We start from the raw sequence: 23,226 nt of genomic DNA, 5'->3' as shown, positions 1-23,226 counted from the left end.
ATTTTTTTTTACCCATACCTTCTGTCTTAGAATTAATACTTGGTATTGGTTACAAGGCAGAAGAGTGGTAAAGGCTAGGCAATTGAAATTAAGTGATTTTCCAGAGTCACATAGGTAAGAAGTGTCTGAGGACATATTTGAACCCAAGACCTCTGTGTCTCCAGGTCTGGCTCTCTATCTATTTAGCCACCTAGCAGCTTCCCATCCATATCTTTTTAAAAGGCAAGAAGGAAGGATATTGTACCTTTGGAGTGGGAAATGAATCAGATTCACTAGGAGGAAAAAAGAGAGAATTTTGGAGCTTGTCCAAGCTTTGAGGTCATACCTCCCACCCAGGGAAAGAATCATTTCTACAATGTTCCTTATCCCTTATGATAAATTATACAACTTCTTTTTGAGCTCAACTAATGACGAGCTCACCACTTCATAAAGTAATTCATTGTGCTGTTGGATTTAGCTGCTGAGGCAGATAGTGGATAGAGGGCTGCACCCAGGAGTTAAGATCTGAGTTTAAATCCTGCCTAAACAGCTATTTTTTGCACAACCGTGGGAAAGTCACTTAACCTCTCAGTTTTCTCACCTATAAAATGGGGATTAGATTGGGGTCTAATCCCAGCTCTATCTCTCTCTACCTAGACGAACTTGGCAAATCACAACTTCTGCGGATGTCAGTATAAAATGAAGACGATGATTTCTAAGGTCTCTTTCTCCCACTGTTAGGATATTATTTCCCTATATTAAGTATTATTTATGGAAAATTAACAATATGGTCCTTTTACTATTCAGAATCAAGTCTATTACAACCTAATTTATATTTATGTAAGATATTATTATCCAAATTGATTAAAATTAAGGCTCAACAAAAATCCATTACCATTAATAACTATTTGGACACCAAGAATTTTTCTTAGATATGATTTAACTAATGTATTAATTAATTTAATAATAAGAGGCACTGATGTCTTTTGGGTTTACAGCACTGTCATCTGCACATAATACACACACACACACACACACACACACACACACACTGAGCCCTCCTTTATAGGAAAGAAAAATAATTAAGCAAAACTAAGTAACAGCGACAGAGTATGTAACATTTCAGAGATCCTAAAAGTTCACAATGTAATCTAGATATTCTTTTCTGTATCACAAAAGCCCATAATGGGTTTTGGCTGTTAAAAATATGGTAGGAAATACTCCGCAAAACACTAGAATTTGCCACAATATGACAAATATGTTTTGTATGATAGGTAATCATGTGTAATCAAGAGCAAATTGCTTACCTTTTCAGGGAGGGAGAAGGGAATGGGAAGGAGAAAGGGAAAGAATTTGAAATTCAATGTGTTAAAAAACAAATGCCAAAAATGGTTTTACATGTAATTGGGGGAAAATTAGTGAAGAGTAAAAATGAACAAATAAATAATAATAAAAACCAATGAAGTTTGTTTCTACTGGTCTAAAATAAAGTCTTCAAAGCAGAAAGCCCTAGCTAATATTCGCCCAGTTGACAATGCATAGTGTCACACAGACTGGCTTCCAACTGGTGTATTCTATCCCCTTTTAAGTGAAATTTCTGTTTTGCTTGTTTTTATTATTAACTGACAGTGCTCTAAAGCAACTCTATAGAACTATAGGTTGCACAGCAGGTGCTAATCTGAATTGGTTGATAGGGTTCCCTCAGTGAGAAGGAGTTGGTCAAGTCACTTCGTCAAGGTCTTACTATGTGCCAAGGTTTGGGAATACAAAGGAGGGAGGAAAGAAACCCACCCAGTTCTTGCTCTCAAGGCACATACATTCTAAAGGGAGAAACAATATGTAAACACTGTATCTAGGTACATACAAGCTATCTACAGAGCACAGGAAGATACTCTGAAAGGGGAAGAAGGCAAGAGCAACTGTCAGGGATAGGGAGTGGGACAAGGAAAGGTCTCCTGCAAAATGAAATCACAGGTCCATTTGAAAAGACAAAAAAACAGCCACAAAACCACCACTTAAATGGAAAATTAGACACATGGAAGACACTTAATAAATGTTTGTTGACGTGATTTCAGTTTCTACCAGTTAAGTCTCACACCTTGTGTGAGTCTCACACCTTTAGTTTAAAACTCAAGCTTCAAATAATAATAGTGATCTCTTATTGATGATAAATATTTCTCTATATATTTACAAATATATTTAATATAATATTATAATAATCATAAATACATAATATAAAACATGAATGTAAAATAATATATAATTATGTAATCAATAATAAATATATACATATAACATTATATATCATGCTTTACAATATTGGTGTCAAACTCAAATAGAAATGGGGCCATGTAAACCCTATAGTGCCTATGAGCCACAAATTGACTTAGAAAACCACATATAATATTATCTACATTCTACTGGATTACTAGTTTTTTTTAATCCTCACCTTCCATCTTAGAATTAATACTGTGTATTGGTTCCAAGGCAGAAGAGTGGTAAGGGCTAAGCAATAGGGATTAAGTGACTTGCTCAGGATCATACAGCTAGGAAGTGTCTGGGGCCAGATTTGAACTCAGAACCTCCTGTCTCTGGGCCTGGCTATCAATCCACTGGGCCACTTAACTGCTCCAGGATTCCTATTTATTTTGTTAAATATTTCCCAATTACATCTTATTTTGTTTCAGTCTACACTAGTGTTGTGGGCTATGTGTCTTGATTCCTCTACTTTACAGCTTACAGGGAAACAGCTAGGTGGAGCAGTGGACCTAGAGTTTGGATCTTGCCTGAGTTACTTATTAAGAGTGTCATACCTGTGGTGGCAAAAATTGGAAAATGGGGGGATGTCCATTGATTGGGGAATGGCTGAATAAATTGTGGTATATGTCGGTGATGGAATATTATTGTGCTGAAAGGAATAAAGAAATGGAAGAATTCCATGTGAACTGGAACAACCTCCAGGAATTGATGCAGAGTGAAAGGAGCAGAGCCAGAAGAACATTGTACACAGAGAATGATACACTGTGGTAAAATAGAATGTAATGGACTTCTCTACTAGCAGCAATGCAATGATCCAGGACAATTCTGAGGGACTTATGAGAAAGAACACTATTCACATCTATAATAGGCAAATTTGTAAACTAAGCTTTTATAGACATTTAGTGTAAATAGCACCCAGGCTTTCAGATAAGACCTAAAGGTTCCAATGATGGAATAGTGGCAAGGAAGGAAGTCTTTCCTGAGGACTCCATTATGGAGGGGACAGTGTGATATGTTTAACTGCCTCTAGTGGAGAGCCCAGGAGAGGGGATTTTCCTTTATCAAGGAGTCATCTGTTCTGCCAGGAAGTGCAGGTGTGGGCATTGATCACAGCTCAGAAAGATGGACTTCCAGACTGAATCAGCTCTCTGCCTTAATTCTCCCTTTGGATTAATTTTTCCGAGAACCCGTGTTCTTGGAAACCTTGGATCATCACTGGAACAGAAGTGAACTCAGTTGTGAGACATTCATTCCCCTTCCATCCAGTCAGGCTAAACCAGGCAGCCTGGGCTAGTATAGATCCTGACCCAGCTCCCAGGCCCTGAGTTTTGTCCTTAAATACCTAGTTTAGGGTGACCTCTCCCTACATCTCTTACCCTTAAATTCATTATTAAGTAGTAGTTTTAACTTCCTTTTGCTATTCCTTCTTCACAATCCAGAGGGCTCATTATAGGTTAATGAATAGGTCTGAAGTGACAGTTGGTCTCAACTGTCTTCACTCATTTCCAAGTCCTGTGTTTTGTGGGTGTGGATAAGATTCCAATTTGTATTTGTCTCAGTTAGTTATCCCTCTTCACCCAAACATTCCTCCTTCTCCCCTTCTCTAAACCCAGTGTTTAATTTATCCATTTACACATCCAGAGAAAGAACTGTGGGAGCAGAAATGCAGAAGGAAAACCTATGATTGATCACATAGTTCGATAAGGATGTGATTGGGATTTTAATGTTTTTTTTAAACCCTTACCTTCTGTGTATTGACTCCTAGGTGGAAGAGTGGTAGGAGTGGGCAATGGGGGTCAAGTGACTTGCCCAGGGTCACACAGCTAGGAAGTATCTGAGGCCACATTTTAACCTAGGACCTCCTGTCTCTAGGCCTGACTCTTAATCCACCTGAGCTACCCAGCTGCCCCAGGATTTTAATGTTAAAGGATCACTCTACTGCACATATGAATAACATGGAAATAGGTTTTGTAACAATGATACATGTATAACCCAGTGGAACTGCTTGTCAGCTTTGGGAGGGGGGAGGAGAGAGCAGGGCAGGGGGAAGGGGATCATGAATCATGTAACCATGGAAAAATATTCTAAATAAAATTTTTAAAAAAAAATTTAAATCTTTAATAGTTAAAAATATTTTTATTTAAATCTTTACTTTTATATTTAAATCTTTAATAGTTAAAAAAAATATCACTTAACTCCAAGCACATCACTTATCCTCTCTCAGCTTCTGTTTCCTCAGCTGAAAAATGAAGATAATAACAGTACCTACCTCACAGTGAACAAGATAATGAAATATCAAATGAGATCAAATACAGAGAACACTCTGCCAACCTTAAAGGGCTATATAAATATATTATCATCATTATTTCCAGAGCACTCCTAATACTCACAATCTCATTTGATCTTATGAACAACCGTTGGAAGAAGGGAAATTGAGGCTCCAAAAAATTAACCAACTTACTCAAAGGCATACAGCTAATGTAATATGGGAATAAAGCAAGTGGATGGGGTTTGTAGGTCCCTAAGTCAGTAGATGGGAAAGGAGAGTACAATAGTGGAGGTAGTAGATCGAGGTGGTAGGAGATGTAAGGGAACAACTGAGTTTAGGGAAATATAAGATGATGAAGTATAATAAGCAGCAAGGGGAGAGGATGAGGTAATTGGGCAGGCAGCTGCAACAGGGAGACACAGACTGGGTACACAGGCTTGAGACAGAGGACACTGAAGGGAAACAGGCTGAACCCTTCCCAGTAGGAAGGGCACTTCTACAGACAAAGGTTGGGGCCAGTCAGAAATGGTTTGAAACTAACTAGAGGGCTTTCTAGTCAGTTTCTCAGGTTCACACAGAGTCCCGAGGCTCCTCCCTGTCTGTGAAATAGAAGGGCTTCTCAGAGGAAGTATAGAGATCACCACTTCCTTCAAGATGGACGCCTCCAGCTCCCCTCAGGACCCAAAGAGAAACTATTCCTTTGTCTCCTTATCCCTCTTTTATCATTCAACCGATGATCTAGCAAAAGGTTTGATTAAATGACCACAGGATTTATTAAGTATCAGGACTGATTATAAAGGACAGAGGGATACAAGGTTTCTTCTAGGGAGAAGCTTCAGGTGGGGGAGGGACACAGGAATGGGAGACTGAGAAAGGGTCTGCCTTCACTCAATCCTGGGAGGTTTTGTTGCCTTTAGAGTTAGGGAAGTTATACACAATGAATCAGGAGATAATTTGTATCAAGGGTAAGCCCTACTTGACTATGGGGAAAACTAAGTCTTCAAAGTTTGATTGTTACACCCAAATCCACCCTTCTCCCCAAACCCACAGGAAATTAGAAAAAGAAATGGTGATTGGAATAGGGGAGGTCAGGGAGATCCAGAGGAATTAGCTAAGCTACAAAATCTCAAGAGAAAAGGTACAGAATCAAGACCAGGTTTCAGCCCAAAGACCGAGCTCAGTTGACCCTCCTGCTCTGACAGAGCCTCCAGGATCAACTGCCTCTAGTCAGAGTTCTAAACCCTCTCAACTGCCAGAAATTCTGCAGTTAGCCTTTTGCAAGGTTGATTGCACCTCTGTACCACACTAGTATGTAGAGGCTATGATGTGGCATAGAGTGATGACTTGGATTGAGGAAGGCTTAAAGTTTAAATCTGGCCTCAGCTACTTACTAGATGTGTGACTATAGATGTCACTTAGCCTCCCTGTGCCTTATTCTCCTCATCTATAAAATGAAAAAGTTTGGTTTGATGGCCTCTAAGGTCCCTTCAGCTATGATCTTAGTTGAGTAAAGATGCCAATCTGAATCTTCAAACTCCAAATCTGGTGCTCTTTTCTCTTAAAAGGGGTCTAAGTCAGTCTTTCACCTTTACCACCTAGAAATCAGGAAGAAGTTTGAAACAAACAAACAAAAGGGTACAAAGATTTTGACTTCTCCTTTCCATTATCCTTTAATTATGCTTTTGTAGTACTTTTGAACTTGGGTAAGCCTTTGATATAAGTCAATCACAAAAGCACTTTACAACGCAGTGGGTACCCAATCCTTTGACAGCCCTTCTGTCAATTTAGTGAGGAAGTTATTTCAAGGTGCTGTGCCCAAAAGATTCATCAGACCAAGAGGGCACCAGTAATGAGGCTCTTAGAATCTTGCAAGCTTGGCCTTCAGGCAAACACAATGTCTACAGTACACCATGCTCCTAAAAAAAAGTCTTTCCAACTTAGTAAGACCTGCTGGAATTTGCATTTCTCTGGCCTCAGCTTTGAGAAGTCAAGTTACCTTCCTGCCATAATGATGTGACCTACATCTAGGGACACTATTTCTGTGATTTTTCGTTAATAGCGATAACAATTGCAATACAAAGAAGCTGTGTATCCTCCCTCCAAAGAACTATCCCTTCATTCTCCATAGGCCTCCAGAACATCCTAATTATTCCACACTTTACTTCCAAAACATACAGAGAACTAACTTATTATACTTTCAGAACACCACTGTGGATCCCTGGGCTCGAAGTGAGAAAGACCTGGGTTTGAATCCCACCCTCAGACATTTATTAGCCATGTGACCAAAGGTAAGGCATTTGATCTTTCTGAATCTCAGTTTCTTCATCTGTAAAATGGGGACAATAACTGAGGTAATGTACACAACATACTTTCTAAATCTTAAAAGCACTAACAACATGAGTTATTATATTCAGCAATTCTAATTGACAGATTCTAGTTTTGAATAGACAATGAACAACCTATTCCTGTTCATGCTCTTAAAGGTAGATAATTGGATAGTACTCAAAAACACATTCATCTTTACCCATACCTTTTCCCACTTCCAATGACTCCCTTTAATGGGACAGTCCATAAACAGAAGCTTCAGAAATCAACATCATCCAACTATTGGCATCTATAACGTCATGTTTGCCCTGCAGTCTTCATTGTTTATCAATCAAGTGCTAGATTGTGTAGCATGCAAAGAGTCAGCACCAGATCAGGGTTCTAGTCTGGGCTCTAAGTCACTCATCGGACCTTGGCAAGCCCCTTAACTTCTCCATGACTCAGTTTCCTTGGATGAAAATAAGATCTGGCCTCTCCTCCATCTATATGGCAGAGTTGTGAAATCAGAAATTAGTAACTACATTGTGAAAAATGGAGAAACATTTTAAATGTAAGGTACTATTTATTATTTTTATGTATCTCCCAACTTTGAAATTCTATGATTTATGCCTATGACCCTAAGGAAAATTAATAGCAGGCCCAGAAATGAAAAATAAAGGCAATGCGTCTTTACTATACAAGAGCTTTAAATTGTCTTTTTTTGGCTGAGGGGTAGAGAGGTCATGCATGATGTCAGAGCATTTTGTTTGTATTTATATGTGCTGGGGACAACAGGATGACTCAGTCACTTCAAGAGATCTGCCTGCTTTCAGAAGAAAAGAGGTTCCAATAACTGTTTAGAATGGAATTTCTTGGATAACACTGCACTGAGTCTGGAAATTTTAGCTTTAGTAATCCAGTAAAATCTAGAAGAATCTGGAAGAAAGCTAATATTCATCAGTGATGTCAGAAATATAATAGATCAGCCAAGAATGAAGCTAGTATTCATATGTACAATTTTCCCCCTTAAAACAATAATACTGAAGGGCAGCTGGGGAGCTCAGTGGATTGAGAGTCAGGCCTAGAGATGGAAGGTCCTAGATTCAAAGCCGGCCTCAGACACCTCCCAGCTGTGTGACCCCGGGCAAGTCACTTGACCCCCATTTGCCCACCCTTACCACTCTTCCACCTATGAGCCAATACACAGAAGTTAAGGGTCTAAAAAAACCCAATAATATTGAAAGTGTAAAAGGTGGTAAATGAAGCTGTAATAGGAGGTTGTGAGACCTCCTATATAGATGGTATATAAATAAGCTTCAGTAACTCTGCAGTTGGATGTGGTTTGTGTTGAATCAGCTGACAAGTGACAGGTCACTTCACTCAATTAATTCGACCTTTACAACTGACCAATAAGGAAATAGAAGATTCTTCCCCCAAGTGTCAGAGCTATATGAACTTAGTTCTTTAGATGAACTCAAAATTAATAAACACTAATTATTATGAATATTATTTCTGACTGCGATTGTTAATCCTGAACACAGAAGATCAATAAGCTCTTGGATGACTTTAGTGATATAAAAGAGAAGTGTTAACTGACAACTTCCCCTTGGAATCTTCATTACAGAATAGGTCAGTACCAGCTTGTCTCTATTAATTTATTTAATGATAGTAAACAAGATTAGGGAAAGGAAATTTGAAATACTGAGGAAAGAGGGATTAAAGATAAATCCTAAAACCTTGGCTAACTAATGAAGTTATATTAAATCTTCTGAAGTTTTTAGGAGAAGCTGATTTCCTGAAGCCTGCCAGGCAGACCTCCTTGAGCAGGCCTAAAGCCTGACTCTGATTAATTGATGTTCAAGCTCAGTTCAAGTTGATTTGATTTAACAGAGTTGATCTTCTTGTTGGTGTTTAGCAAATTTGTATATTGTTGATGATGATGTTTAAAGCTGGATACCAATAGCACAGGATGAGCAATGAGCAGCCTAGGTAACTAATCCTATAAGATATAAGTTAACCTAGCTAAGAGACAATCCTGAGATGCCTACCTTCCCATCTTATCTATGGATTGAGACCCTGAAGCTAGAAATCTCTCTCAATTTATAGACTCATCTCAGCAGACTTTTTGGTCTCATGCCAGCTCATGCCACTCCTGCATTCTTTATTCCAACTCAAGTAACTGGAAACTATCCTGGTCCAAAATGGCTTCTTGCAAAAGAATTTACAAAGGGAGGGATAAGGGGGAGAGAGGGAGAGAGAAATCTGTTAGGTTATTTGCTTTAAGCAAATACTAAGTTTGACAGGTTAGATTACCTCAAGTAAGGTAGTAGTTAGAGAGCTCTTCTAAGCCAGGAAGGTTTGGGGTTAGGTCCTGGTTCAAGTGTGACGCATCATGGTTATATAATCAATCAGAGAAAAGTTACTTAACATTTCAGTGCTCTAGAGCAGTTATGGGCAAACTATGGCCCATGGGCCAGACTGGGGGGGGGGGGCCTAAAATGTTCCATTCAGCTGGGCATATTATTCCTAATCTGATGAATACAATGAGTAGGATACAATACAATGAAACTTAGAAAGAGTTGCCTTAGAAACAGACTGAGAGATGAGCATTTCCTTTCCTTTGGCCCCCTCTTTAAAAAGTTTGCTCATCATTGCTCTAGAGAATGCTCTAAGATAGTGATGGCAAACATTTAGAGATGGAGTGCCAGGCCCTGCTCCCAGCTAGACTGGGTGCCATGCCAGTCCCCCTCCCCACTGAGTGCCATGTGCTCCCCACCCCACCCTTATCCCATACAGGAGAGGGAGGAAGCACTCCAATTGGGCTGCTAGGCTGGGGGGTGGGGGGAGTGAAAAAATGTCATCAGGCACAGTGGAGAGGGGGAGGGGAGAAGTTCCACCCAAGTCCCTCTGCCTTTCTAGTAATTGGGGGAGGGGGGCAACTGAATGCCCACAGAGAGTACTCTGCGTGCCATCTTTGGCACTTATGCCGTAGGTTTGCCATCATTGCTCTCAGACTAGAAGTTACAGAGACCTGCACAGGCAGAGAGTGAATCTTCATGTACCAATAAAATCATAGGTTCAGTTAATATTCCTTCTTCTTATTTGGCAGGCTAATACTCCAAGGTGGTGGGGAAGATAGCCTCAAGGCTAGTTACTTAATTTTTTTTTCTTCTAGCTCTACATTGGATATGGCTTTTTAATACCTAGCTATATGGCAAATTAATATTCTTTAAATGATATTTTACCTATGTTCCATAGCACTATTTTCCAATCATGCTTTAAAGGTTACTCTTTCTCTCTAATAGTTATGCTGATTGTCAATCAATCACGTTTTCTACTATTATTGCCAGTCAAACTAGAATTTTTTCTTGGGGGTTGGGAAGAAAATGAAAGGCATGGAACTAGATAGAGAAGGAATAATATTACAACTGTCAATCATACTTAAAAGTGACTAATAGTCTCAAGCATCCTTAGGAAGTCCTTTTCAAAATTCTCAATTAACTGAAAAATACTTTTAAAAATCCTCTTTCTTTCTTCCTTCCTTCCCAGCCCTTACATTCCACCTTAGAATCAATACTATGTATTGGTTCCAGGAAAGAAGAGTGGTAGGCTGGCAATGGGAGTGAAGTGACTTGCTCAGGGTCACACAGCTAGGAAGTGTCTGAGGTGAGATTTGAACCTAGGACCTCCCGTCTCTATGTCTGGCTCTCAATCCCCTGATAAAAACCTTTCTTTTATTAAAAGAAGGTAAGGTGGACTTCACCTTTCATAGAGCTTCCTCTCAGTTGCTCTTTCAGCACATTTCTACCTCTAAACATTAGAGGAATGTGATGATATACCAAACCTCTTTCTAAGAGCTGTTTCAAGAATGTTTTGGACTACTAAAGGCATTTAGCAACAGAATTTCACCTCTCAAAATGTTTAGCTCACCTCCTATTTTATCTCCTCCAAAGGTTTTTCTTGCAATTGATTCATATGTGTTGCTAAGAGTTCATGGTAGGTCCAATTAAGACCACAGGAGCATAGATCTAGAGCTGTAAGGGACCTGAGGACATCTACCCATCCCCTCATTTTATACATGAGGAATGTATAAATGTCAAATGAGTTGTTCAAAGCAACATAAGTGGTATGAGAGGCAAGATTTGAAATCAGATTCTTTAACTTCAGAGTCAGTGTTCCTGTCACTTTACTATGCCATTTGCTTAGATAAAAATTAAGAAGATACTCTCAGGGTTCATTTTTTGAAGGGTCATCTTGAAAAGTCTGTTTCTAGCTAATAAAGGTTAAAGTTTAACCAGGTTGTGTATTTGAGTTGCACTGTCTGATTTAGATTTAACTTCTTATCACATTATAACATCACAAGAACCACTGGTGCAGTTTGGGTGTTGGGAAATCACAGAAACAGTAAAGCTCTTATCTTCGAAAAATCCTAATGGCAAAACTTTGAAAACATAAACTTTATAATATTGCATATAGTGTACATGTGTGTTCAACATTAAGAGCAGAGCGCCAATCAAGAATGACCATATCAAAATTGTGAAGCCAATGCATTGTTGATGGAGTTGTGAACTGATCTACCTATTATGGAAGGTGTTTGGAACTACGCCCAAAGGGCTAAAAAACTGTGTGTATCCTTTGATCTAGTAATGCCAATACTGGGTCTGTGTATTAAAGAGATCATAAAAAAGAGAAAAGAACCTACTTGTACAAAAATATTTATAGTAGCTCTTTTTGTGGTGGCAAAGGATTGGAAATTGAGGAGGCGCCCATTGATTGGGGAATGTCTGAACAAATTATGGTATATGTTGGTGATGGAATACAATTGTGCTATAAGAAACAATCAGCAGGATAATTTCAGAAAAATCTGGAAAGATTTAAATCAGTGATTCACAAAGTGGGCGCTACTGCCCCTGGTGGGTGCTGCAGCAATCCAGGGAAGTGGTGATGGCCACAGGTGCATTTATCTTTCCTATTAATCGCTATTAAAATTTTTTAAAAAATTTAATTTCCAGGAGGCTAAGTAATATTTTTCCTGGAAAGGGGGCAGTAGGTCAAAAAAGTTTGGGAACCACTGATTTAAATGAACTATTGCAGAGAATATAAGCAGAACTGAGAGAACATTGTATCCTGTAACAGCAATATTGTATGATGAACAACTGTGAAAGACATAGCTATTCTCAGTAATAGCATGATTCAGGACAATTTTGAAGGACTTACGTCAAAAATGCTTTCCACCTTCAGAGAAAGAACTGTTCGAGTCAGATGCAGCTCAAAGCATATGATTTTTCACTTTAGTTTATGGTTTTATTTTGGGGTTTTGGTTTTATAGGTGTATTCTCCTATAACCATGACCAATATGGAAGTATGTTTTCCATGATAATACTTTTATTATCATCAAATTGCTTACCTTTGTTAAAAAGGAATGAAGAAGGATATATATCTTTGTATATCTCCTTTAGATCTTCCTCTCTAGATTTGGGAGGATAGATGGTATGTAGATCTTAGAGAAAGTATGAATGAAGGAGGGATCAAGTGCCAGGCCTAAGCCAGTTATATTGGTGAGGGAGGAACACCCACTCCTCTCACAATAGCTATGGATGGGTATTTATAGGGTGGGGCCAACCAACTTTTGCCCCTGGCTCAGGGCACCTGGGAACATTCTGAATCTCTCAACTGCCATCACTGTCAGTCAAGGTGGCATCCATCTTATCCCAGATAATGATTTTAATAGCATCTATGAGAGGGGGGAGGGAAGAAGACAATTTGGATCTTAAAATTTTGGAAAAACACAGGTTGAAAATTGTTATTATATGTAATTGGGAAAATAAAAGCTTTTTTAAAATTTTAGAATATTTTTCCATGGTTACATGATTCATGATCTCCGCCCCCCCACACTTTCTCCTTCTCCCTCTCAAAGCCGACAAGCAGTTCCACTGGGTTATACATGCATCGTTGTTCAAAACTTATTTCCATGTTATTCATATGTGCAGTAGAGTGATCCTTTAACATCAAAACCTCAATCATATCCATATCGAACTACGTGATTGATCGTATGTTTTTCTTCTGCATTTCTGCTCCCACAGTTCTTTCTCTGGATGTGGACAGCGCTCTTTCTCACAAGTTCCACTGGATTATCCTGGGTCATTGCATTGCTGCTAGTAGAAAAGTCCATTACATTCAATTTGCCATAGTCTGTGTACAATGTTCTGGTTCTGCTCCTTTCACTCTGCATCAGTTCCTGGAGGTCATTCCAGTTCACATGGAATTTCTCCAGTTCATCATTCCTTTCATCACAATAGTATTCCATCCATTATATACCACAATTTGTTCAGCCATTCCCCAATTGATGGACACCCCCCTCATTTTCCAGTTTTTTTGCCACCACAAAGAACATGACTATAAATATTTTTGTACAAAATTTTTTCCTTATTATCTCTGTGAGGTACAAACCCAGCAGTGGTATGGCTGGGTCAAAGGATAGGCATTCTTTTAAAGCCCTTTGGGCATAGTTCCAAATTGCCTTCCAGAATGGTTAGATCAATTCACAACTCCATCAGCAGGGTATTAGTGTCCCAATTTTGCCACATCCCCTCCAGCAGAAAATAAAATATCTTGAAAGAGAAGAATGACCACAAATTAGGGCATAATGACAACATAGCTTTTAGCCTAACCCCTTCCTGGGCAGCTTTTCCTTTATTTATGTTTACTCCTACAATAGAACAGCCCAATCTCTTTTCAACAAGCCTCTATTTCCTGAGGTCCTACTCAGGACAACTTGGGTATGCATTCAATTATCTCTGATGCTGGGGTATGGAACTAAAGAAAATGCTTGCCATTCAATCCCTAGGAAATTTGTGGAAAAACATATAAGACTACTTTTCCAGATGGATGGTGAGCTTCCCCACCCCATCCATCAGGCAAGACTAGCTAACCTTGATACATCTTTGATATTAAGTATACAAATCAAATTTTTGTGTAGTAGAAAGAATACTGGCCTAGAACTCAGGAAATCTTAGTATTACTGCTACAAACAACCTATAGTGAAATCTTGTTCCTAGACCTCTTTGGTCATAATTTCATTATCAATAAAAGAGTTTGATTAGATGATAATCTCTAAGATTTCTTTTAGTTCTCAGATTATGTAGCTCCATAGACCAGATGCTAAGAACACTGGAATAATTAACAGATGCCAAGAATAAGCAAAACCAAGAGAAAAATAATGACTCCAACAATGGAAATGAGATCATTAAAATAAGGTTGAATTTAAAGGAATTTCAAAACTAGTTTCCTAAAACAGATAATGAAGACATATCTCCCTCTTCATGGCTGAGACACACTTTAGGATACAGTCTCTACATTGTATATTTTTCTAAATTGTTATTCCTTAAGAGCCTGGCCAACTATGTTCCGTGGGGTCTTGAAGAGTTGGACATGACTAAATGAATGAACAAGGGAGATTGAAGTAGGATGTGAGAAGAGGATTGTTTTTTTCCCCATAGAAATAAGTGTGTTATAAAGACAAAACATATATGTATATTTGTGTATTAGATATTGTAAGATTAAAAATTAATATCAAATACTCCAAGCATTATTTTTATAAAATGTATTAATTATCACTTGAAGTAAAGGAATAAAATAGCCTGAGTAAAGTTTACCCAGACCATGTTCATGGGAGAAGAGGGAAAGAGGGCGGAATTACAGAAAGTTTTTTTTTTATCTATACAACATAAGGACATAACATGGGGACGAAAGGAAAGGGATTCTGGGAGATAAAGTCCAAGGGTACAAATTCTAGTTACAATATATAGTATATATGTATTTTGTGTATGTATCTTATATATATTTATATATGTATTTTATATATATATATATATCTACAAACACACTCACAAATACACACATCCCATTGGTATGGGACCAATAGCTCTACACGTCTGTTGTTATATACCTCAGTTTTCCCATGTGTAAAGTTGGGAGAATAACAAGGTTGGAAATTTGGGGTTTTATTTTGTTTTGTTTACTTGTGAATATCCAACTAATAAATATTTTTATAGACAAATGGCTGGTTCATAACACACTAGAACTGGACTCCACTCCTAGGAAAACAAAATCTTCTCTTTCTTCTGCATACTGCTGGATATCAGCAGTGTGTGGCTGTGGTAGACAGAAGAGGAAAATTTGTTGTCAAAATAATTAGGCCAGGAATTGATAAATGGGCAAGAGACGTGAATAGGCAATTTTCAGGTAAAGAATCAAAAGTATCAATAAGCACATGAGAAAGTGTTCTAAATCTCTAATAATTAGAGAAATGCAAATCAAAACAACTCTGAGGTATCACCTCACACCTAGCTGATTGGCTAAAATGAAAGAAGGGGAGAGTAATGAATGCTGGAGGGGATGTGGCAAAATTGGGACATTAATGCATTGCTGGTGGAGTTGTGAACTGATCCAACCATTCTGGCTGGCAATTTGGAACTATGATCAAAGGGATATAAAAGAATGCCTGCCCTTTGATCCAGCCATACCATTGCCGGGATTGTACCCCAAAGAGATCATAGATAAACAGACTTGTATGAAAATATTTATAGCCGCGCTTTTTGTGGTGGCAAAAAACTGGAAAAGGAGGGTATGCCCTTCAATTGGGGAATGGCTGAACAAATTGTGGTATATGCTGGTGATGGAATACTATTGTGCTCAAAGGAATAATAAACTGGAGGAGTTCCAGGTGAACTGGAAAGACCTCCAGGAATTGATGCAGAGTGAAAGGAGCAGAGCCAGAAGAACATTGTACACAGAGACTGATATACTATGGTAAAATGGAATGTAATGGACTCCTGTACCAGCAGCAATGCAATGACACAGGACAGCTCTGAGGAATTTATGGAAAGGAACGCTACCCACATTCAGAGGAAGAACTACAGGAGAGGAAACATATAAGAAAAACAACTGCTTGAACGCATGGGTTGAGGTGGACATGATTGGAGATGTAGACTGGAAACTACCACACCAATGCAACTATCAACAATTTGGAAATAGGTCTTGATCAATGACACATGATAAAACCAGTGGAAATGTGCATCGGCCATGGGGGGGGGGTGAAGGGGGGTGAAGGGGAAAGTAGGAGCATGAATCATGTAACCATGTTAAAAACGAATATTAATAAATGTTTAAAAAAAGAAAAAGAAAAAAAAAGAAAAAATAATTAGGCCAGGGATACAGAAAGAGTTAAGAGAGGAGGCAGAGTACATACTCCTGACTTCACTGAAGTTCATTCAGAGATCAGGGACAAATGCTAAAGGGAAGTACTGTGGTACAGTGGGACAAGGACTAGATGCCAATAATTTGATTTAATTCAACAAATATTTATCAAGTACATACTTCATGACAGGAATTATGCTATGTGCTTTGAGGTACAAAGATGAACTCAAAATAGTCCTTGACATGAAGAGATGTCTAGTTAATGGGAGTAGGGTAGGGGTCATAAAATATATAGATACTTAAGTAGTAGATAATTTGTGGGTGGATAGAGCACTGACAGCTGGGGAGGAGAGGTATCAGAAAAGGTTTTAAATAAGAGTTGATACCTGAAAAGGCAAGGATGAAAAGGGAATACAGCATAACCCTGTCCCCATCCAACCAAAAGGAATAGGAAGGTAAATAAGGTCTAGCTCCCTTGGTCTTTCCCATGAAAGACCATCCCATGGAAACTGAGCATTACGATTTATCTGCTACACACTACTATTAGCTCTCTGGATAGCTACCTCCTACCACTTCTCCATCTTCCTATTGTTAAGTCATTTCAGTTTTGTCTGAATCTTCATGACCCTATTTGGGGTTTTCTTGGCAAAGATACTGGAGTGGTTTGCAATTTCCTTCTCTAGCTCATTTTACAGATGAGAAAACTGAGGTGGACAGGGTGAAATGACTTGCCCAGGGTCACACAGCTAGTGTCTGAGGCCAGATCTGAACTCAGGAAGAGGAGTCTTCCTACTCCAGGCCCAGCATTGTGCCATCAACCTTTACTCATTTTTTTCCAGCCCTGTGTCAATCAGTCACCTAAGAGAAAAGATCCCCATCCCTACCTCTCAAGCTCATTATCATCCTCCTCTTCAACTCTATTCAAGACTTACTCTAACTCTGCCCACCTCTTCTACTGTGTCTTTTGGAATTCCATTTCCATAATGAACACACTTTCATTCTGTACCTCTCCCACATTGGCCATCCATTTTCTCACACTCTCAACATACTAACTTAGAAAGGAAGTAAAAATATTCTTTACTCTCTGCTACCACTTCTAGACTCTTCCTTTATCTCCATTAATCCAATCAGCAATCACTTTTCTTTTGTGGTTGGTGCTGCTAAAAATGTTCATTGTTTATAGATCATAGAGGCTATATGATACAGATTACCAACTCCTTCCTTTCTCAGAGTTGAGCATCTAGTCTGCTATCTTCTCTGTATCTCCTACCCTTTTACTAGAAGATTTCTGCATTAATCTTGATGTTCCCTAAGATTTCCTAAACTCTTTACATCCCATGATAGGTTCCTTTACTCCACCTCAACTCTACATAGGGACAGTAACATCTTGGATCTTGCCCTTATTCAATTGTTCCATTTCTTTAATTAAATGCTCTTACATTCCTCTCTCTGACCATAACCTCTTATCATTCCATCTCTCTCTGTTTTTTGGCTAACCAGCACAACTCCACACTTAAATCTGCTCTCAAATTCCTAGGTCTTTTGTGTGGCATCCCTTGTCTAATGCCATCCCTGGATAACTACCATCATCTGCCCTCTCTAATCCTGGGCACATACCACTGAACAAAGTCGGACACTGAGACCAAAGACAGAGGGCATGGTTTCAAAGGCTTCTTCCATGTAAATATAGTCACAAACAGTTCTAGAAAGCTAAAAGTAATCTAACATGGTGTAAGAGAAAAAAGAGCAGTGGATTTGCAAGGAGAGAGCCTGGGTTTTAATTCTGGCTCTCCCATTTACCATATGATACTGGCAAAGTCACAGCCTCTCTAAACTGCATTTTCTTCATTTGTTGTACTAGATGACCTCTAGGGACCCCAACCTCTTAATCCATGATCCTAAGAGCTTTGGAAGCAAGGTTTGTTATTATAATAAATATTATGATTATTATCACAGAAACTAGCAAAACAACAACAGCCTTCATCTTCATTCATCTATATATCTAGCAATCCTAAAGCAAGGTAGTAGGGAATAAAGTGTCAGCTATGGAATAAGGGAGACTTGAAGTCAAATCTAGTCTGAGACACTTATGTGATTATGGGCAAGTCACATAGCCTCTGTCATCTGGAAAAGTTGTATAATAAATAACAGCACCTACTTAGAATGGTTGTTGTGAGGATTAGATAGGATATTTGTAAAGTGCTTTGCAAACTTTAAGGTGCTAGGCATTATCTTCTGTCTATTTCAGTTCGACTATGTAGAAAGTGAGTGAAATTCTTCCTTTGGATACAGATTGGGGACTATGAGCATAGAATGTTGCACATACTGTTTGATGTGTTTGCTTTTCCAGTCTATTTTACTTAATGTTTTGTTGTTGTTAAAAGGAAAGATTCAGTTTAGTGGTTGGGAGGGAAGCACATAATAGGATATGACTGCAAAAACAAAGTATTGATAAAATCTTTTTTAAATGACATTAAACAGGGGGCAGCTGGATCCCTAAGCGGATTGAGAGCCAGTCATAGAGACGGGAGGTCCTAGGTTCAAATCTGACCTCAGACACTTCCTAGCTGTGTGACTCTGGGCAAGTCACTTAACCCCTATTGCCTGGCCCTTACCACTCTTCTGCCTTGGAAACAATATACAGTATTGAATCTAAAGCGGAAGGTAAGAGTTTTTTTTTTTTAATGGCATTAAACAAAGATGATAAAAATTAAGTTAATATAAACAAAATAAAATTACATGGCAAGGCAGAAACCACCCATATTTTTATGATCTAGCACTGTAGAGATGAAAAGACATGTTCTAGTCCTAGTTTTATTATTGAATAGCTCTGTGATTTGGAGAAAGTATATATGTCACTGTTAATAAAAACAAAAATTAGATTTCTCATCTGTAGGATGAGATGGACCTGTGCAGTGGTCTTCCAGCTCTAACATTATATTGAGTTAAAAACCTAACTCAGCTCAGAGCCTTGATAAAGTATGAGTCCTAATCGAAGTTTAAAATTTTTGCTAGCTACCTGTTATTATCTACAAGAAACTTTGATATTTCACTCTAATAACAAATGTGGTTTGGCTCATCACAAAATAAATAATGTGACCCAGAGGAAGAAATTTTCTAGAATGAAATCCTGTGCATTTATAAAAAGTAATAATAAAAAGTATCCTGACTCCCTTGCAAGTTGTGACATAGGTGGTTGCCTACCTTGCCTACTCCTAGTCTGAGTTCATTTAGACAATATTGTAGAGAGGAAGCAAAGTTAAATTTGAGATTCTGAAGAGACTTGAGTTTGAATGCTGTTTCCTATACGTAATAACTCTGTAATCACTTAACCTCTATATTTCTTTCCTAATCTGTAAAATGAGACTGATCATGCCTCTAGTTGGAGGGGGTGGGTGGGCTGAAATAATCAAATGAGATAACATGTAAATTTAAGGTGCGTGTGAGAGATTACTATGATTAGATGAGTTTACCTTGCCAATAGAGAGGTGGAGAAAGGAGGCAAAAGCTGGAGTTTGCTAACAGTAGTTCCAAAGGGGGAAAAAATGAGGTCATTTAAAATGTTACCTTTTTAAAATGGCCTAGTTTAAAATCCCTGATTGCTTGGTCTTTTGCCTGGCACCTAGAAACGTTTTCACATTTCGTTCTCCAGGCCCATAGGCTATTTGCTCCAGTTATCCCACAGTCAACAAGTAATTCAAGTTTCTTACCTCGAGCTATCCACCACTGTCTCTAGTCTCCACCTCCAGAAGCAGAATGGGAACAAGAATCAGGCAAATGGATTTAGGTGGCTCAAAACATCCTCCCTCCCACCCTCCCCACCAAGGAAGAGGGCTGATAATCGAAATTCCTGCAAGAAATCAACCAGGATCGAAACTCCTACTCGGTCTCCTACTAGAGGGAAATGCATAGAAGCGGCCTGTTTCCTTGGAGACCACCAACACCAGGAATTAAATGTGGCCTCTTTCCCGTAGCTTCTGCGGACAGAGCGCGGGGATCAGGGCTCGGCTCCTGGAGCGCTGGAGCTAGGAACCCTGCAGGGGAGCAGAATTGGAGCGAGGATCCAGGTAGGAGGGCGCAGAAAAGAGGCCCGGGACTCCCTGGCGACCCTTTCAGAACCCTCCACCTGCCAAAGCAGAAACGTCTGGGCCTCAGTTTCCCCACCTGTAAAAGGAGGGGTTTGGAGGGCCCAGTCTCCAAGTTGCCCCTCCAGGTCTCAGTCCTACGTGACTTACGCTCTCTGGTGTAGAGAAGACTCCGTAGGGCAGATTCTGAATGGGGAAATCCGAGTTCTCGGCCACGGGGATAAAGGACATGTTTGTACCGAATGGAGTTGCCTCAGCTCAAAGCTCGGCAGCAGCTTCCACCTAGGCCGCCCCGTGCGTTGCGCTTTCCCAGCTCGGTGTTGGCTTAGGTTCCTCGGGATCCCGCCGCTGTGACCCTAAAGCGGACTGCGGGCTGGCTCCTCCCTTCCCGCCCAGCCCCTCGCAGGGAGCCAATAGGAGCCCCACCTGCGCAGCCCGGCCCCACTTGCAGTCGGGCAGTTCCAGTCCCTTTCCCTGACGCTCCTCCCTCTACTTCCCACTATCTCTCCACCCTCCCGTCCAGCTGGCCTTCACCCCTGCACCTCTCCGGGGTTTGCTTAATGCTACTGCAGTCCCGGTCTGGGTGTGACTCAGCAAAAAAAATAAAGAAGAAGTAGAAGAAAAGAGAGACCCGGTGACTTTCTGAGCTGTTACGGGTCAATTTTGCGGAGTCCCTCCCAGCCATTACAAAAAGCCTGTCAATCGCCCTAGAGCTAGATCCTCTTCTCTTTGCACCCCAGTGGGCAGAGTCCTCTCCTCCCCTTTTGAGACCTCTGTCCGAAATGTCCAGAGTCCAAGTTCGAGAGTGCATAGCCCTCACAGGCCACGGACCTTTATTGATTTTAGAGAGAGGACTTGACCGAAAAACAAACCCAACCATCCTTAGAGAAAGCGAAATATGCCAGCACTGCCAAATTGTGTGACCCTTCTGTGTAGCTTCATTTTATACCTTGCTCCTGATCGTGGGCACTTGGAAGCTGGCTACACCTTGGGACTCGCATTCCTTTCCTAACCTTCACCATATAAAATCCCTCTCTTCCCTCAAAACCCAACTCAACCATCTTCTACAAGAAACCTTTCTAGATCCCTAAAATCTGGAGAGCTTTTTCTCCTCAAATTAGCTTGTATTCCTTCTGTAATTGCTTATATATGTATTTGTATATGTATGCATGTGTATATGATGTCTATACATGTAATTATCCCGAATAGAAGGTTAATAAGCTCTTTCTGAGAAGGGATTGTTCCATTAAAATTTTTTTTTCAGTTGGTATTTTTTTTCCCCAACCCTCAACCATTTGGACAAAAAGGAGGGGGGGTGGGGGTGTCGTGTGCATTATAACAATTGTGTATAATCCATTTTCAGATTAGTCACATCCAAAAGGGTGTCTCATTTTCTATCTTGGCTCCATTATTTCTCTTGGTGAGAAGTATGCCCCAACATGAGCCCTGTAGAATTGTAGTTTGATCATTGTATTGATGTAGTTCTCAAGTCTTTCAAAGTTTGTCTTTACAATGTTGTTGTAAAAATTGTTCTATTAGTTCTGCTCACTTCATTCTGCGTCAGTTCATACAACTCTTGCCAGCTTTCTGTCAAAGCATCCTTTTATTTCTGATAATGCAATAATATTCCCTTACATGCATACAAATGATGCAACTTGTTCATCCAGTCCCACAACTGATAGCCCTCCCTTAGTTTCATTTTAATGATTCTGAAAAAAAAAAAAAAGTTGTCATAAACATTTTTTGTGTTCTCTTTGGTACATAGACCCAGAGTGTGTCTGGGGCGAAAGGTATGAAATTTAGTGATATTGTGGGGCGGAGTTCCAAATTGCTTTCCAGAACGGGCGATCATCTCAAGGTCCACCAACAGTGCATTAATGTGTCTGTTTTCCCACAGACCTTCCAGCATTTGTCATTTTTCTGTTATTTTTACCAATCTGATGAGTGTGCAGTAGGATCTCAGAGTTAATTTACATTTCTCCAATTATTACTGAATTGGAGCATTTTTTTCAAATGACTTTCATGGCTTAATTTCTTCTTCTGAAAACCCTTTGTGCCCTTTGACATCCCCATCACCAAGGAGTGTCTGGTGCACAATAGACACAAAGTATTATGGTGTCACCCAAAATCACAAATGAACAATTTGGAGAAGTAGTACTAATCTTAGTGGATAGACAGCCATCCCCTGAAAGCAGGAAGACTTAGCTCAAGACCCATTTTAGTACTGGCTATGAGATCCTGGGCAAGGCACTCAACTCCTCAGTGCTCCAGACAACTCTAAGACAATGAGTTACAGAGAAGATGCCAACTTAGTGAATGAAGAAAGACCAATATCAACTCTTTCTCCTGTGCAAGCTAGGCTACTTTTCCCTAAATGATATTGAAAATATCCTCAGAACTTGGTTGGTTTGGGAGACTAAAGGATCAGGTTGTTGACATCATTTCCTGATCACATAAACAAACTCAGGAGCTCAAAGTGCCCTCTTTCAGGCTTCTTTGATGGAAAGTAATTGGTAACTCAGGCAAAGGAGATTCAGCTTGAATATCAGATTGAATATTCTTAAACTGTTGAATGATTTACCAGTGTCTCATTTTGTTCCAGTGTCAAAGCTTGGCCAACTTGTGTAGGACTGGAGCATAATTAATACATTGAAGAAGACCTCCAGCAGTGGCAGAGGAATGTGAACCTGTATTGGCCTTCCTGTTTCTGGTAAAGCTTTTGATGACCGCTCTGGAGAAGGGAATTGCTTACTGGTAGGATGCACTCCTTCATCCTCCACCCTTAGGAGATAGTGAATAAATTGCCTATAGCCACTCAGTAAAAAGAGACCACTGTAAGAATGATCTGTGTCCCAAAGAACTATACCTTGAAGATAATTGTTTTAGGCCCTCTATCTGAGCTTTCTGGGGGGATCCTGGGTGGTGCTTTGGACAGAAGTCTGCTCCTGGAGTCAGGGGAGATCTGAGCTCAGTCACTTAACATGTTTGCCTCAGTTTCTTCAATTGTACAATGGGAATATATACACCTATATTCCAAAGTTGTGAGGATAAAATGGGGTATTTGTGAAGTGCTCTGCAAATCTTAAAAAGCCATATAAATATTACTATCCCTGGGCTTTCTAGCCAGGTAAT

General features: G+C 39.6%; 1 protein-coding gene across 1 annotated transcript in view; it reads right to left on the bottom strand.

Moving 5' to 3' along the window:
- Window positions 1-20,410, bottom strand: part of FAH (fumarylacetoacetate hydrolase) — a 57,036-nt gene extending 36,626 nt beyond the window's left edge. The window contains exon 1 of the mRNA XM_044665470.1: window positions 20,245-20,410. Coding sequence (XP_044521405.1) covers window positions 20,245-20,325 — 81 coding nt within the window. The 5' untranslated portion in view covers window positions 20,326-20,410. The remainder of the gene's footprint in view (window positions 1-20,244) is intronic.
- Window positions 20,411-23,226: the final 2,816 nt, after the last annotated feature.

This window comes from Gracilinanus agilis, chromosome 2 (assembly GCF_016433145.1).
Source record: "Gracilinanus agilis isolate LMUSP501 chromosome 2, AgileGrace, whole genome shotgun sequence".
In the NCBI taxonomy this organism is placed as follows: Eukaryota; Metazoa; Chordata; class Mammalia; order Didelphimorphia; family Didelphidae; genus Gracilinanus; species Gracilinanus agilis.
The sequence above is the reverse complement of the archived record's forward strand: the minus strand, read 5'-3'. Positions and strand labels throughout refer to the sequence as shown.